The sequence below is a fragment of the Plecotus auritus genome (assembly GCF_963455305.1).
Source record: "Plecotus auritus genome assembly, chromosome: 5".
In the NCBI taxonomy this organism is placed as follows: domain Eukaryota; kingdom Metazoa; phylum Chordata; class Mammalia; order Chiroptera; family Vespertilionidae; genus Plecotus; species Plecotus auritus.
The window spans coordinates 46,447,910-46,460,796 of NC_137776.1; the positions used below are offsets into that span (position 1 = coordinate 46,447,910).

The following is a 12,887-nucleotide window of genomic DNA, read 5'->3' on the forward strand; positions in this document are numbered from 1 at the left end:
AACTCCCTCTTGGATTGTTGTAAAATGTATAAAACAAAATACAGAGGATTACTAAGAAAACTAGTTATACTGAAATATGTATAAGATCTAAACAGGGCCATCATTTCAAGAGAGATCTGCAACTGTTATAATATGTGGAAATCTATTGGTGAAAAAGTTTCCGGTACAGTGACTTGTAGCTTACATTCACAATTGAAGGAAATGGTAATGTTTGTTAGAGCTTAGGGGAAATAAATATGTCCTTTTCTTCATCCATGTTCACGAACCCCTGAATTTAATCCACAGACCCTGCAGGTGTAAGGATGCAGGTTAGGAATGCCTGGTCTGTGAGGATCCAGGCTGCTTTGAGGCCCTTCAGTAAGACCCAGTTCTGGTTCTGATACGAGCTAACTCCTTGAGAGGAGGGAAGCCAGGGCTCTGCCAAGGCCTTGGGTTCTGCTCCACTGGCAAAGTCAGGAACTGCCAGGAAAGCAAGTCTGTGCGTAGTGATAGCAAGCCACTCTGGCACGGCCAATTCTTCGCCCGAATTTCAGAATGCACAAGGGCTGGTGCTGGGAGCCATGCCAATGGCCAGCACATGGTGTATTTGTTTGACACCTGGCTCTTCCACTCAACACATGTTTAATGAGAACCCTACTTTGTGCCAGGTGTTAGGGAGCCCTGGTGGAGGTCACAGTCCAGTGGGGAGACAGCCAAGAAATGGGCCTGGTGGGGGCCAGGCATGGAAGACGTGAGATTGGTCTTCTTTGACCCACGTGGTGAGGTAGCAGGATTGAGTCTGAGGTTTCTTGCAAACCTGGACAAATCCAGACAAGCACCTGTTCAGCTTGGAAGGAGCAGAGACATGGCAGCCTCTGTAATCACCTGTCAGCATTAAGGAGGAAAAGGGAGGGGTTTATCTGGAGGAGAGTGAGAAATTGGAGGCAAAGCAGCAGCAGTGAAGAGAACAGACTACAGTTGACCTTTGAACAACCCAGGCTTGGACTGCACAGGTCCACTTTTATGCAGATTTTTTTCAATAAATGTATTTATTGAATGTAAATGTATTTACCCTTCCTTATAACTTTCTTAATACTTTCTTTAATATAAGAATACGTATGTTATATGTAATACGTATCCTATATAATAAAAGCCTAATATGCAAATTGAGGTTGCTATGATGTGCACTGACCACCAGGGGGCAGACGCTCAACACAGGAGCTGCCCCAGCCTGCAGACCCCAGGCAAGCCAAGGCAGATGCCAAAGGGGACCCCCCAATCGCCCTGCCAGTCACCCCACAGATGGGCCCTGATCACTGGCCAGGCCTTGGGACCCTACCTGGGCATGAATTTTGTGCACTGGACCTCTAGTAACATATATGTGTTAATTGACTATTATCAGTAAAGTTTCCAGCCAACAATAGGCTATTAGCAGTTCTGTTTTGGGGGAGTCAAAAGTTATGTATGGGGTCAGCTGTGCGGGCCCAGCACGCCTAGCCCCTCATGTTGTTCAGTGTACTCCTGTCTGCATCCCCTCGGAAAGGTGAGGGTATCACCCGCAGGTGCTCCCTCTCCTTGTATCCGAGGTGGCCAGGAGGGGAAGGCTGAACTTCGGTGGTCCAGGGGTTTATTTATAAGTTAGTTGGTGCACAGTCAGAACCATAATTGCAACAACAAAAAATTGTAAAATAATTAAAGGGGACTTGAAGGGTGGAGCCCCCTGAAAGGGTCCCTCTACCATCTTAAGGGTCTGGCCCCTAAGATGTACAGGACAGAAGTTCAATTTCATCTTTGCAACCAGAGACTGACTCATGAGAACCAAACCCATAAGAGATTCCTGGTGGTTGACCAGAATCCATCCTTCTCAGTATTAGGATAACAGGATGGCAGGTTAGTTGGTGAACATGGGATCCGACACAATAAATTCGCGTGCTAAGGGGCATTTCATCCACCAAGCCCATCTCTGTTCCACAGAGCCCACCTCTCGGGCCTCTGGGTGGTCCTGTCCCCACCGCCTCCTTACTGAGCCGCTTTCTCCAGCTGTGATACCGTAGCTTGGGCTGCAGCATCTCTCAGCTGGACCTGAATCCACCTTCAGGTTCCTGTCCTTCCTTCTGGTCCTAGGATGTGTCTGACTCTGCAGCCTCCAAAGGTGCCTTCTGCAGCCAGGAACCCCCTTTACAGACTTAACACAGGCGCCACTCCGAGTACACTGCCCGCTTGGCCCGCCCCACCCCCCGCCCGGGTACCTAGTTGGTGTCATGCCGAAAACCAATTTAAGGAACACATGTTAAAAGAATCCTTGTCTGAGTCTCTTATTGAAGAACAGATTCTGACCTAGTTTACATGTGAGCCGTAGCACTAGTTAGCTAGCCCTCTACCTGTTTAAAAATGCTTATCTAAGAAGAGCAGGGTTGGAATGTCAGATTCCTGACATTCACCTTACCTTATCACTGTCTCCTTTCCCCAGAAGACTAGGAACTATGAGGGCAGGAGCAGAAACAGATTCATCTTTGCATTCCTACAGTGTGTACCCAGACCCAGGTGAATGTCAGGAATCTGCACAGAAAAGATCACAGCAGGTGTAGGACTGAGGGGAAGAGGGAGCGCAAGGAAGGATTTTGTATGGGCAAAGGACCTAAATAGGTATCTTTTCAAAGAAGACAGAAGGAAGGCCAAGAGACATATGAAAACATGCTCAAAGTCACTAATCATCTGAGAGATGCAAATCAAAACGACAATGAGATACCATCTCACTCCTGTCAGAATGGCTCTCATCAACAAATCAACAAACGACAAGTGCTGGCGAGGATGCGGAGAAAAAGGAACCCCCTTGCACTGCTGGTGGGAATGCAGACTGGTGCAGCCACTGTGGAGAACAGTATGGAGTTTCCTCAAAAAACTAAAAATGGAACTCCCATTTGACCCAGTAATCCCACTTCTAGGAATATATCCAAATAAACTAGAAACACCAATTAGAAAGGATATATGCACCCCTATGTTCATAGCAACATAATTCACCATAGCTAAGATTTGGAAACAGCCTAAGTGCTTATCAGCAGATGAGTGGATTAGAAAACTGTGGTACATCTACACAATGGAATACTAAGCTGCTGTAAAAAAGAAGGAATTCTTACCATTTGCAACAGCATGGATGGAACCGGAGAGCATTATGCTAAGCGAACTAAGCCAGAAAGATAAATATCATGTGATCTCACTCATTTGTGGAAGATAATGAACAACATAAACTGATGAACAAAAATAGAACCAGAGCCATAGAAGCATCAAACAGACTGTCCAACCTATGAGGGAAGACAGGAGCGGGGGTGAGGGGGTAAGAGATCAACCAAAGGACTTGTATGCATGCATATGAGCAAAACCAATGGACACAGACGGAGGGGAGGGAAGGGGAGGGCATGTGCTGGGGGGTGGGAGCAGCCGGGGAGAGGTCAATAGGGGAAAAAGGAGACTTTCGTAATACTTTAAACTATAAAGAATTTAAATTTAAAAAAAAGAAATTATATTTATACCAAAAAAAAAAAAAAAAAGAAAGAAAGGATTTTGTCATGGAAATGAGTGAGGAAGAGAAGCCACTTGTTCGTGAGACTTTGCAGGGACACATTTCCAGCAATATCATAACCTTCCAGCCACCCAGGCCGCAGGCCCAGGGCCCCGCACGGGCCATGCCCTCACCTGCTTGGGTGGGTGGTGGAATTGAGCAGCACAAGGTGCTGGATTCCACTTCAAGTCTCTTCAGGCACTTAGGCTGAGAAACCACCCCTCAGGGTCCTTCCAGAACAGTCACAGCTTAGCAACATGGCAAAGGTAATTCCACCTCTTACGAAAGCTGGCCTGTGTGAATAGCTGGCATTTTGGTGGGGAAGAGGGCCGAGTAGGACAGAGTATTACGAAGCAGTCTAATACAGGACCGTGTTTTGTTTTTACAGACTTATCAGCAAGACTGTTGAAAGCTTAACTGTCCAAGATGCCCGTCCCGCCTCCTCCAGCGCCCCCGCCGCCGCCCACGTTTGCTCTGGTGAGTGGTTCCTCGCCCTCCATTATTCATGCATGAAGCAGCCGAATGAAGCTGAACCTGGCACCCATGTGTTTGTTTAAATGTCTTTGCATTCTGGCTTAAATATGATAGGGGGAGCTTTCCAGGTGCTGGGGCGAGCCAGAACCAGGGTTGGTTGTCTGACGTCTCCTGCCGTGCACAGTGCACGTGTGGGCCGTGGGGCAGTTGGGTGTCCTCTGCCTTGTCCAGTGTGGGAAGTGTCCTGTTCATTCATTCCCACACACTGACCCAAGACAGGTTTGCAAGGGCAGTTCTGCCCTGTTTCCATTCAAATGGGCCCAACTTCTGGGCAGGACAGTCCAGAAACCCAGGTCTCTATCTGAAAATGCATCCATTCAAGTGTCCTCCAGACCTACTCTTTTCTTTTTCTCTGCCATTTGCCCTCTTGCTTCCCACTCCGTGTTTTTGACAAATATCCCCCACTCCCACCATTGCTCCAAGACCTCCTCATACACTCACATCCTTCTTTAAATCTATCCTTGCATTTAGACCTCTAAATGCAAAGGAATTTCTTCCCTGGGCTCATCCTGATCCTTGATAGACGCATCCTCACAAGTTAGTGCCCCCTCTTCCAGGAAGCCCACAGCCTTTCCACATGCCATCACAAAGGCCTCCCCCAGCTTGGGAAGCCTGCATTGCTCCAATGTTCCCCAGGATGGACCTTTCACTTTTCATTTGGGGAAAACTGAGGCAAAGAGGAAGAGTCCTTTGCCCAGGCTTCCATGGGCACATTTCTATAGACCATCTAAGGCTGGAACCTGGTTGGAAGAACAGACCATTAATTAGCTCATTGCTATTTGAGTTGTGGTCCTCCAACTGCTGGTTAGAGCCCCCAAGGAGATAAGCACAGAAATTGAGAGTAAGCATATAGGAACACAGCAACTTGATAGTGTTTTGCCTGTTGTTGTTGTTATTTTAAATATGTTTGTATTGGTTTCAGAGAGAGAGAAAGGGAGAGGAGAAAGAGATAGAAACATCGCTGAAAGAGAAACATCAATGGGCTCCCTCCTGGGGACTGAGCCCACCACCGGGGCATGTGCCCTGACTGGGAATCAAACTGGCAAACTCTTGGTGTGTGGATTGATGCTCAGCCACTGAGCCACACTGGCTGAACTGCCTGTTGTTTTTAAGATTGCATTTTTTGTGTCTTTTTTTTTTTTTTTTACTAATTTACTGTTATTTTACAAAAATATCAGTCCATGATAGATTGGAAATTTTTTCTTAAAAATTTGTCTTTTACTTAGATAAGTTTGAAAAGCTCTGATCTAATATCACAGGATTAGTTTATATTTCCCCCCAAAATGTAGGTTGTATAACACTGCTGGGCAGTACATACTTTAATTTTTGTTTTATTTCAATGTTCATGTGTTTATCTTAATATGTGCTCTAAAAATTATAACTAGAACACCCAGAGTGTAATAGGGAGTTACTTTAAAATAAAATGCTTACTGAAAAGTAGTAAATTATATAGTGCATAGACTTAATAGAAATATAAAATAAATGACAGGTAGCATGAGAAGATGACCAAAATCATGAAAGCTGTACCAGAATGACTAAAATTTGGGAAATTTTATTTATTAATTTTTCAATTGATATATATTTGACACATAATGTTGTATAAGTTTACGCTGTACAGGTTGGTTTGACACATTTATATATTACAATTAGCTCTGTTGCTTTAGCTAACCCCTCCTTCACATCACATAATTATCTTTTCTTCTTTGTGGTGAGAACATTTAAAATCTTGCCTGTTAGCCTGATTATAATGCAGCATTGTTGACTGTAATTATTGTCCTGGGCATTAGATCTCCAGAACTTCATCTTCCAGATGCAAGTCTGTGCCCTTTAACAGCAGCTCCCCAATTCGGGGAAGGGACATTTTAGACCCACATTTATCCTTCCAGCAGATTCTAGGGAAGGCTCTGCAGTCAGACTGCCAAGGTTTGATCCTAGCTCCTGCTCTTCCTAGCTGGGTGACCAGGGCAAATGATCTAACCTGCCTGCGCCTTAGGTTCCTTGTCTCTAAAGTGGACGTACTGACTCCCATTGATGAGGACTAAATGAATTAATACACATGAAGTGCTAAAACAGTGCCTGACCCATAGTCAAAGCGATGTTATTGTCATGAACAAGTAATACTCCGTAAATTAACCATGTCAAGACCCTTGCAGCTTAACACACAGAGATTCTGTGTAGCCTACTTGAGGGTTTTTCTTAGCTCTCCCTCAGCCTCTGACTGCCTCTGCAATAAATAGCTAGGTACCAATGGTTTAGCATCAAGCGAAACTTCCCAGGCTTACCTCCCATGGCCCTCACTGACACCTCCAAGATCAGATCCTTCCTGAAGGGCTGGGCCAGCCGAGAAGGACTCAGGTCTGCCAGATGGCCTCTCCCTGGGACCAGGCCAGACCAAACCGTTTCCAAGTGTGACAGACACAGGCACATGCCAACTTCCACATTCGCATGCTGGGCCCTTAGAGTCCCCACTCCCTACAATAATCCTGGATAAACAAGAGCCCAACTTCATAGTAAGGATCTCTCCCAGGAATTCTGAAAGAATAGAAAATACTCAAATATTTTAAAGCAGCACTTTTGTCAGCTCTGCAATCTCTGTGAGCTAAGCTTTCAAAGAAACACCTTTCAAAGGGACACAAGGGAGTTTTGAGTTAATGGAAATGTTACACACCTTGCTTGTGGTGGTGGCTACAAGCAAGGTGATTGTATATGTTTGTCAAAACTCACAGGACTATACATTTAAAAGGTCTTTTACTATATGCAAATTATACCTCAAATCTCTCGTAAATTAAAAAGAAGGAAAAAAAAACCTTTGGCAATGTAAACAGAGGGAATTGTTTTTCTCAAACTGGTGGATTGAAAAATAATACAGGCGACCTGTTCTGCTAGGAACAGTGTTCTCCTTATACCAGTTAGTTCCAGAAAATACAAAAGAGAAGCTCTTCTTCAGACACATTCTAGAGAATGAAGCCTTGTAGCATCCTGTAGAATCTTTCTGATTCAAGTTCCCTTCTCATTTCTAGCCATCAACTCGGGCATTGCTGGATACGGCCAGACAATGGTCTGAATTTTCAGAGACTTTTATCGGGAACTGACTCTACCTGCATTAAAAATAAGTGTAATTTATTTCTGCATCTGCTCCCAAATGTCTGGATCATAAAAAGAATGACATCGGGTCTAAAACTTGTGGAGAATTTATAACCTATTGCCAGCAACCTTAATCACAAGCTCCCAATACTCTATCTCCACTGAGTGTTATGGTACTTGATTTTAATTCAAGAGATGAATACGAGTTTGCATGGTTTCCTTTCAGGCCAATACAGAAAAGCCTGCCTTGAATAAGTCAGAGCAGGCTGGGAGAAATGCTCTTCTCTCCGACATCAACAAAGGGAAGAAACTAAAGAAGACCGTCACCAATGACAGAAGTGCCCCGATACTGGACAGTAAGTGAAGAAAGTTATTTTCCATGGAGATAAGTGGTTTATGCCATAACACTCAACCCACCCTTCCCACCAAAAAAAAAAATTTTTTTTTTTTTGGTTAACAACAGCTGCAAAGCTAGCAGAATAAGGGACTGTGTCACTCATTGTAGGCCACGGCTTCGGCTTGGGTTCCCTCTAATGCTGCAGGAAGCCAGTATAATAATTCTTTGTTTAAGACACACACAGCAGCGATTCTCTGAATTATTCAAACACTTTCTGGAAATTAACCCTTTGCTCCTTGCACCACAGATCAAAAGGCAGCATGAAACAGGAAAAGAACCCTGTCCTTGGAATCAAAGGATATGGGTTCAAGTCCTGGCACATCTATCACTTACCATCCCCAAGCCTACTGTCCTCACAAGTTCATTGTGAACATAAGTGAGACAATGCTATAAAGTGTTTTGTTGCCTGCAATGTGAAACTCAAGTGTAAGATATGATGTTAGGAGCTTGGAGAAAGAGGAAATGAGATCACAACTTTGCTTATATACCCATTGTAAGTCTGAGATACTTTCGGGAACAAGGCAGGGTGTGTATAAACAAACAAGTATCCACCACACAGGGCTGCTTATTAACATTTACAACAAAATGCAAAATTATACATGACTAGAACCTATGGATAGTTACTAACCAGGCCTTGAGACCATCTCCTCACATTCCTACATATTTCCACTGCCAGCCAGATGTCTCCTGAATTCATACTAGACCACAGATCCCATTTGGACTCAATAGAAAATAGACAAGTAAATACCGATGCAGGATTTTAGCCAAGTGGAGGATAAGAAGGGTTTAGGAGGAATTTCTAGGAATGATGCCTAATAAGAGAAGGAGACGGAGAATTAGATGAGACCACTGGTGTGGGAGGTAAATGGAAAAGAGGAAAACCAAGACAAAGGCTTTTGAATGTTGTTCTATTACCGGGCAAGGTGGTGCAAATAAGAATGCACCATAACCTCAAAAAGGAACTATGAGGTTTTTTGGGGTTTTTTTTGTTGTTTTTTTTTAATTAAGAAAGACTTTTTTTTTTTTTAATATATTTTTATTGATTTTTTACAGAGAGGAAGAGAGAGGGATAGAGAGTTAGAAACATCGATGAGAGAGAGACATCGATCAGCTGCCTCTTGCACACCCCCTACTGGGGATGTGCCCGCAACTCAGGCACATGCCCTTGACCGGAATCGAACCTAGGACCCTTCAGTCCGCAGGCCGACGCTCTATCCACTGAGCCAAACCGGTTAGGGCAGGAACTATGAGGTTTTTGACTCTTGATACACTTTTACCTCCAGATCAAAACTGATGTGGTTAATATATAATCAGTCCCTTAGTTTTCCTGATCCATGTCACAAGATTCTCCCAAGGGGAATCCCAGCACAGTCACTTATGTAAGGGGAGCCTTGGTCCAACAACCATCAAGTTATGATGCCTGTTATGGAGCCAGAGGCCAACCTCTATGACAGAGCCCAGTGGTTCTCTCCACCATGAGTGGGTGGCTAGGCTTAAGAGAGGTGGATGTGAGTTCCCCAGATGTTGAAGGAGACTGGACAGTCTAGGACAGGGGTGGGCAAACTTTTTGACTCGAGGGCCACAATGCGTTCTTAAACTGGACCGGAGGGCCGGAACAAAAGCATGGATGGAGTGTTTGTGTGAACTAATATAAATTCAAAGTAAAGGAGCGGAGGAGAGAGCAAGAGAACCGGATAGAACAGCCGGATCCGGCCCGCGGGCCGTAGTTTGCCCAAGGCTGGTCTAGGACCTAGTCCTGAATCCACTAGTGAAAACTCATTATATTCTACAAGCTCCACTTATCCTCCCATTAAATGGAAAAAAATATTAGTTCTTCCTCCCAGCTGCTCACTTTGCTTGGTGGACATAAAATATAACTCAATGCATGCCCTTGTTATCCTCAGTAGCAATTACTTGGCCACCAAGACTATTGTCACAAGCTCTTTGCAAGTGACAAAGTCCATCTATGGTTTTGAATTTTTTTGTAGGTGAAACCTCCCTGGGCTCTATATCAAAATGTTATCATGGTTATGCTTGTTATAACTCTTAAAGTCCTGCAGTTTAATTACTAACAAAGTGACCTGTTCCAGTTAGCTATCTTCAACTGCTTTAGCTTCTCTACGGAAAGATACACTAATGGATGGTATCTGATGATGCATTGATCTCTTTGAATGTTTAATACCATTTAAAGGTATCCTATGTAAATGTAATATTCCAAATTGTATCATTCATTAATGAATAATGTTTGAATGACAAGGGCATTATTAATATTACTAGAGTCCCAGTGCATGAATTAGTGCACAGGTGGGGTCCCTCGTAGCCGATCGGGGCCGTCTTGCCCAGTCCCAATAGGGTCCAGCCAGTGCGAGGGACTGCGGGAGGTTGGCTGTGGGAGCGCACTGACCACCAGGGGGCAGCTCCTGCATTGAGCGTCTGCCCTGTGGTGGTCAGTGCGCGTCATAGCTACCGGCTGGTCATCTGGTCGTAACAGTCGCTTAGGCTTTTATATATATAGATTGACAATATTATTGATACAGAGCCAACAAAGACATGTTAAAACTATTCCAGAAAGAAGAAAACACAAATGAATAAAACTAGAACTCAGGAAGCAGATAATTAAGAGATTCAAAGCAGATTTTTAAAAATCAAGGATGCTATGATGAAGTTAAATGCTAAATCATTTCAAAATCTTAAAGAAATTTATTTTCTAAGAAAGACATAAATTTACTAAAATTTACTCATGAAACCTCAGTGAGCAAGGAAAAAGTTGAAAGCTTTATCAAATTACTTTTTCTCTAAAAAACTTTAGAGCCAGATGATTTTTATCAATAAATTCTTTCAGATTTTAAGAGAGAGCTAATTCAATGCTGTATAAATTATTCACTCCCAAACACAGGAAGAGATGGGAAGCCCTCTGATAGGTGTAATGAGACTAGCATGATCCTAATATCACAATTTGACATAGACAGCATATAAACAAAAAGAAAGCTATATGTCAGTGTTCCAGTGGACCTGTGGCACTGTCTGGAGCATTTTTAGTTGTCACAACTTATTGAGGGAGGAGTTCCTACTGACATCTAGTGGGTAGAGGTCAGGGATGCTGTAAACATTCTACAGAGAATAAGACAGCCATCCACAAGAAAGAATTACCTGTGGGAATGCAGACTGGTGCAGCCACTGTGGAAGACAGTATGGAGTTTCCTCAAAAAGTTAAAAATGGAACTCCCATTTGACCCAGTAATCCCACTTCTAGGACTATATCCCAAGAAACCAGAAACACCAATCAGAAAGGATATATGCACCCCTATGTTCATAGCAGCACAATTTACAATAGCTAAGATTTGGAAACAGCCTAAGTGCCCATCAGCAGATGAGTGGATTAAAAAACAGTGGTACATCTACACAATGGAATACTACGCCGCTAAAAAAAAGAAGGAACTTTTACCATTTGCAACAACATGGATGGAACTAGAGAGCATTATGCTAAGCGAAATAAGCCAGTCGGAGAAAGATAAATATCACATGATCTCACTCATATGTGGGATATAATGATCAACATAATTTGATGAACAAGAATAGATCGATCTAGAGACAAATGGCAGGGGCGGGGGGTTAGAGAGCAACCAAAGGACTTGTATGCATGCATATTAGCATAACCAATGGACACAGACACTGGGGCGGTGGGGGTTTGCCCAGGGTGGGGATGGCTGGGGAGGGGGGGAGGGGGATAGTGGTCAATTGGGGAAAAAGGAGACATATGTAAAACTTTAGACAATAAAAGAAACAAAAAGAAAGAATTACCTGACCAAAATGTCAGTTGTTCCAAGGGTAAGAAACCCTATTATAGATGGACCACTTATGATCATAGATGAGAGGGTACTAACGAAAAAAACACACAACAAAAAATCTAATTCAATATGTGTAGTAAAAGAATAATTCACCAACATCAGGGTTTATCTCATTCTTAATGTTAGAAAATCTATAAATACATCATATCAAATAAGAAAAACCATATAACTTTGAAATATTAGAGGCATTCTCATTAAAATCAAAACGTTTTCCGTTAGCAACATGAATAATTTACATTGTTATGGAAGTTCAGTCATCAAAGTTATTACTTATAAAAAACAAACAAGATAAGATACACAACTGTTAGAAAAGAAGGGGGAAAACCTTTATTATTTGCAAACCATTTGTCTACTAGAAAATGTAAGATAATAATTTATTGGTAAATTTTAATTTAAAAAGAACAAAGTTGTTTATAGATATCGAATGAAGTTTCATGATGCCAATAATGACCAATCACAAATTTTAGTAGAAAAAAACAATTTTTATAAATTTAACAAACAAAAATGTATTTGAAGTAACCCTAACAAGAAGCCTGTGTGACTCATATTAAGAAAATTACAAAACTTTACTAGATAAATTAGTAGACACAGAAAATAAACCATGTTTCTGTCAGGCCTCCCAGATTATTTTGTAATCTCATATAATACTCATCAAAGACTCACCAAGGTTTTTTAGGGTAGAACTTTAAACAATGCTTAACTTCATAAAACATACATACATAAATTATTTTTTTAATTGATTTCAGAGAGGGAGGGAGAAGGAGAGAGACAGAGAAACATCAATGATGAGAGAGAATCATTGATTGGCTGCCTCCTGCACGCCCCACACTGGGGATTGAGCCCGTAATCCAGGCATGTGCCCCAACCAGGAATCAAACCGTGACCTTCTGGTCCATAGGTTGATGTTCAGCCACTGAGTCACACCAATCAGGTCATACATAAGAGACAACTTTATTTGCTTGTTAAGTAATGAGAGGTGATGTTATCAATATGATGGTATCAGTTCAAAGGAGATAGGCAGACAGGTGCTCACATTAATTTACAAATAGGTGAAAAATGGATCAATATCAGTTGCCTTCCACTGAACACAACCAATTTGCATTTCTATGGACTAATATTATTTGTATTATTGTTCTACAGTTTAGAGCTGTAAAATACCTCAAAGACAATGGGAAATAACACAGAAGGTTAGACTTAGTAATCTTTTTCTTCTTAATTTGTTTGCCCATTTCAAAAGCTTTCACTATTTCTTGAAAATAAATACAAAATAAAATATTTGCACTGTCTCAAATTGCAAAGAATTTTTAAAATGTGAAAGCCTACGTTGGGCTTAATGATACTAAAAAATTGAAATCAACCTAAAAGGCCATCAATAAGTAGATAAATAAATTACAATGCAATCAATCATGTTCTAAAACACAATGCAGTCCTTTAAATTCATCTTCTTAAAGGATATCTAATGACATGGGAAATGCTAACAATAAAG

General features: G+C 42.2%; 1 protein-coding gene and 1 long non-coding RNA gene across 10 annotated transcripts in view; one reads left to right on the forward strand and one right to left on the reverse strand.

Annotated features, from left to right (window-relative positions):
- Positions 1–12,887, forward strand: part of WIPF1 (WAS/WASL interacting protein family member 1) — a 112,641-nt gene that overhangs the window by 83,930 nt on the left and 15,824 nt on the right. For all 7 annotated transcript variants that reach the window (XM_080668184.1, XM_080668183.1, XM_080668187.1 and 4 more), the window contains 2 exons: positions 3,927–4,015; positions 7,383–7,512. In XM_080668184.1, the coding sequence (XP_080524310.1) occupies positions 3,965–4,015; positions 7,383–7,512 (181 nt within the window). In that variant the 5' untranslated portion in view covers positions 3,927–3,964. The remainder of the gene's footprint in view (positions 1–3,926; positions 4,016–7,382; positions 7,513–12,887) is intronic.
- The window catches only part of LOC308248160, a 94,956-nt gene that overhangs the window by 4,082 nt on the left and 77,987 nt on the right, over positions 1–12,887 (reverse strand). For all 3 annotated transcript variants that reach the window (XR_013960605.1, XR_013960606.1, XR_013960607.1), the window contains one exon: positions 11,355–11,432. This is a non-coding gene — a long non-coding RNA (uncharacterized lncRNA). The remainder of the gene's footprint in view (positions 1–11,354; positions 11,433–12,887) is intronic.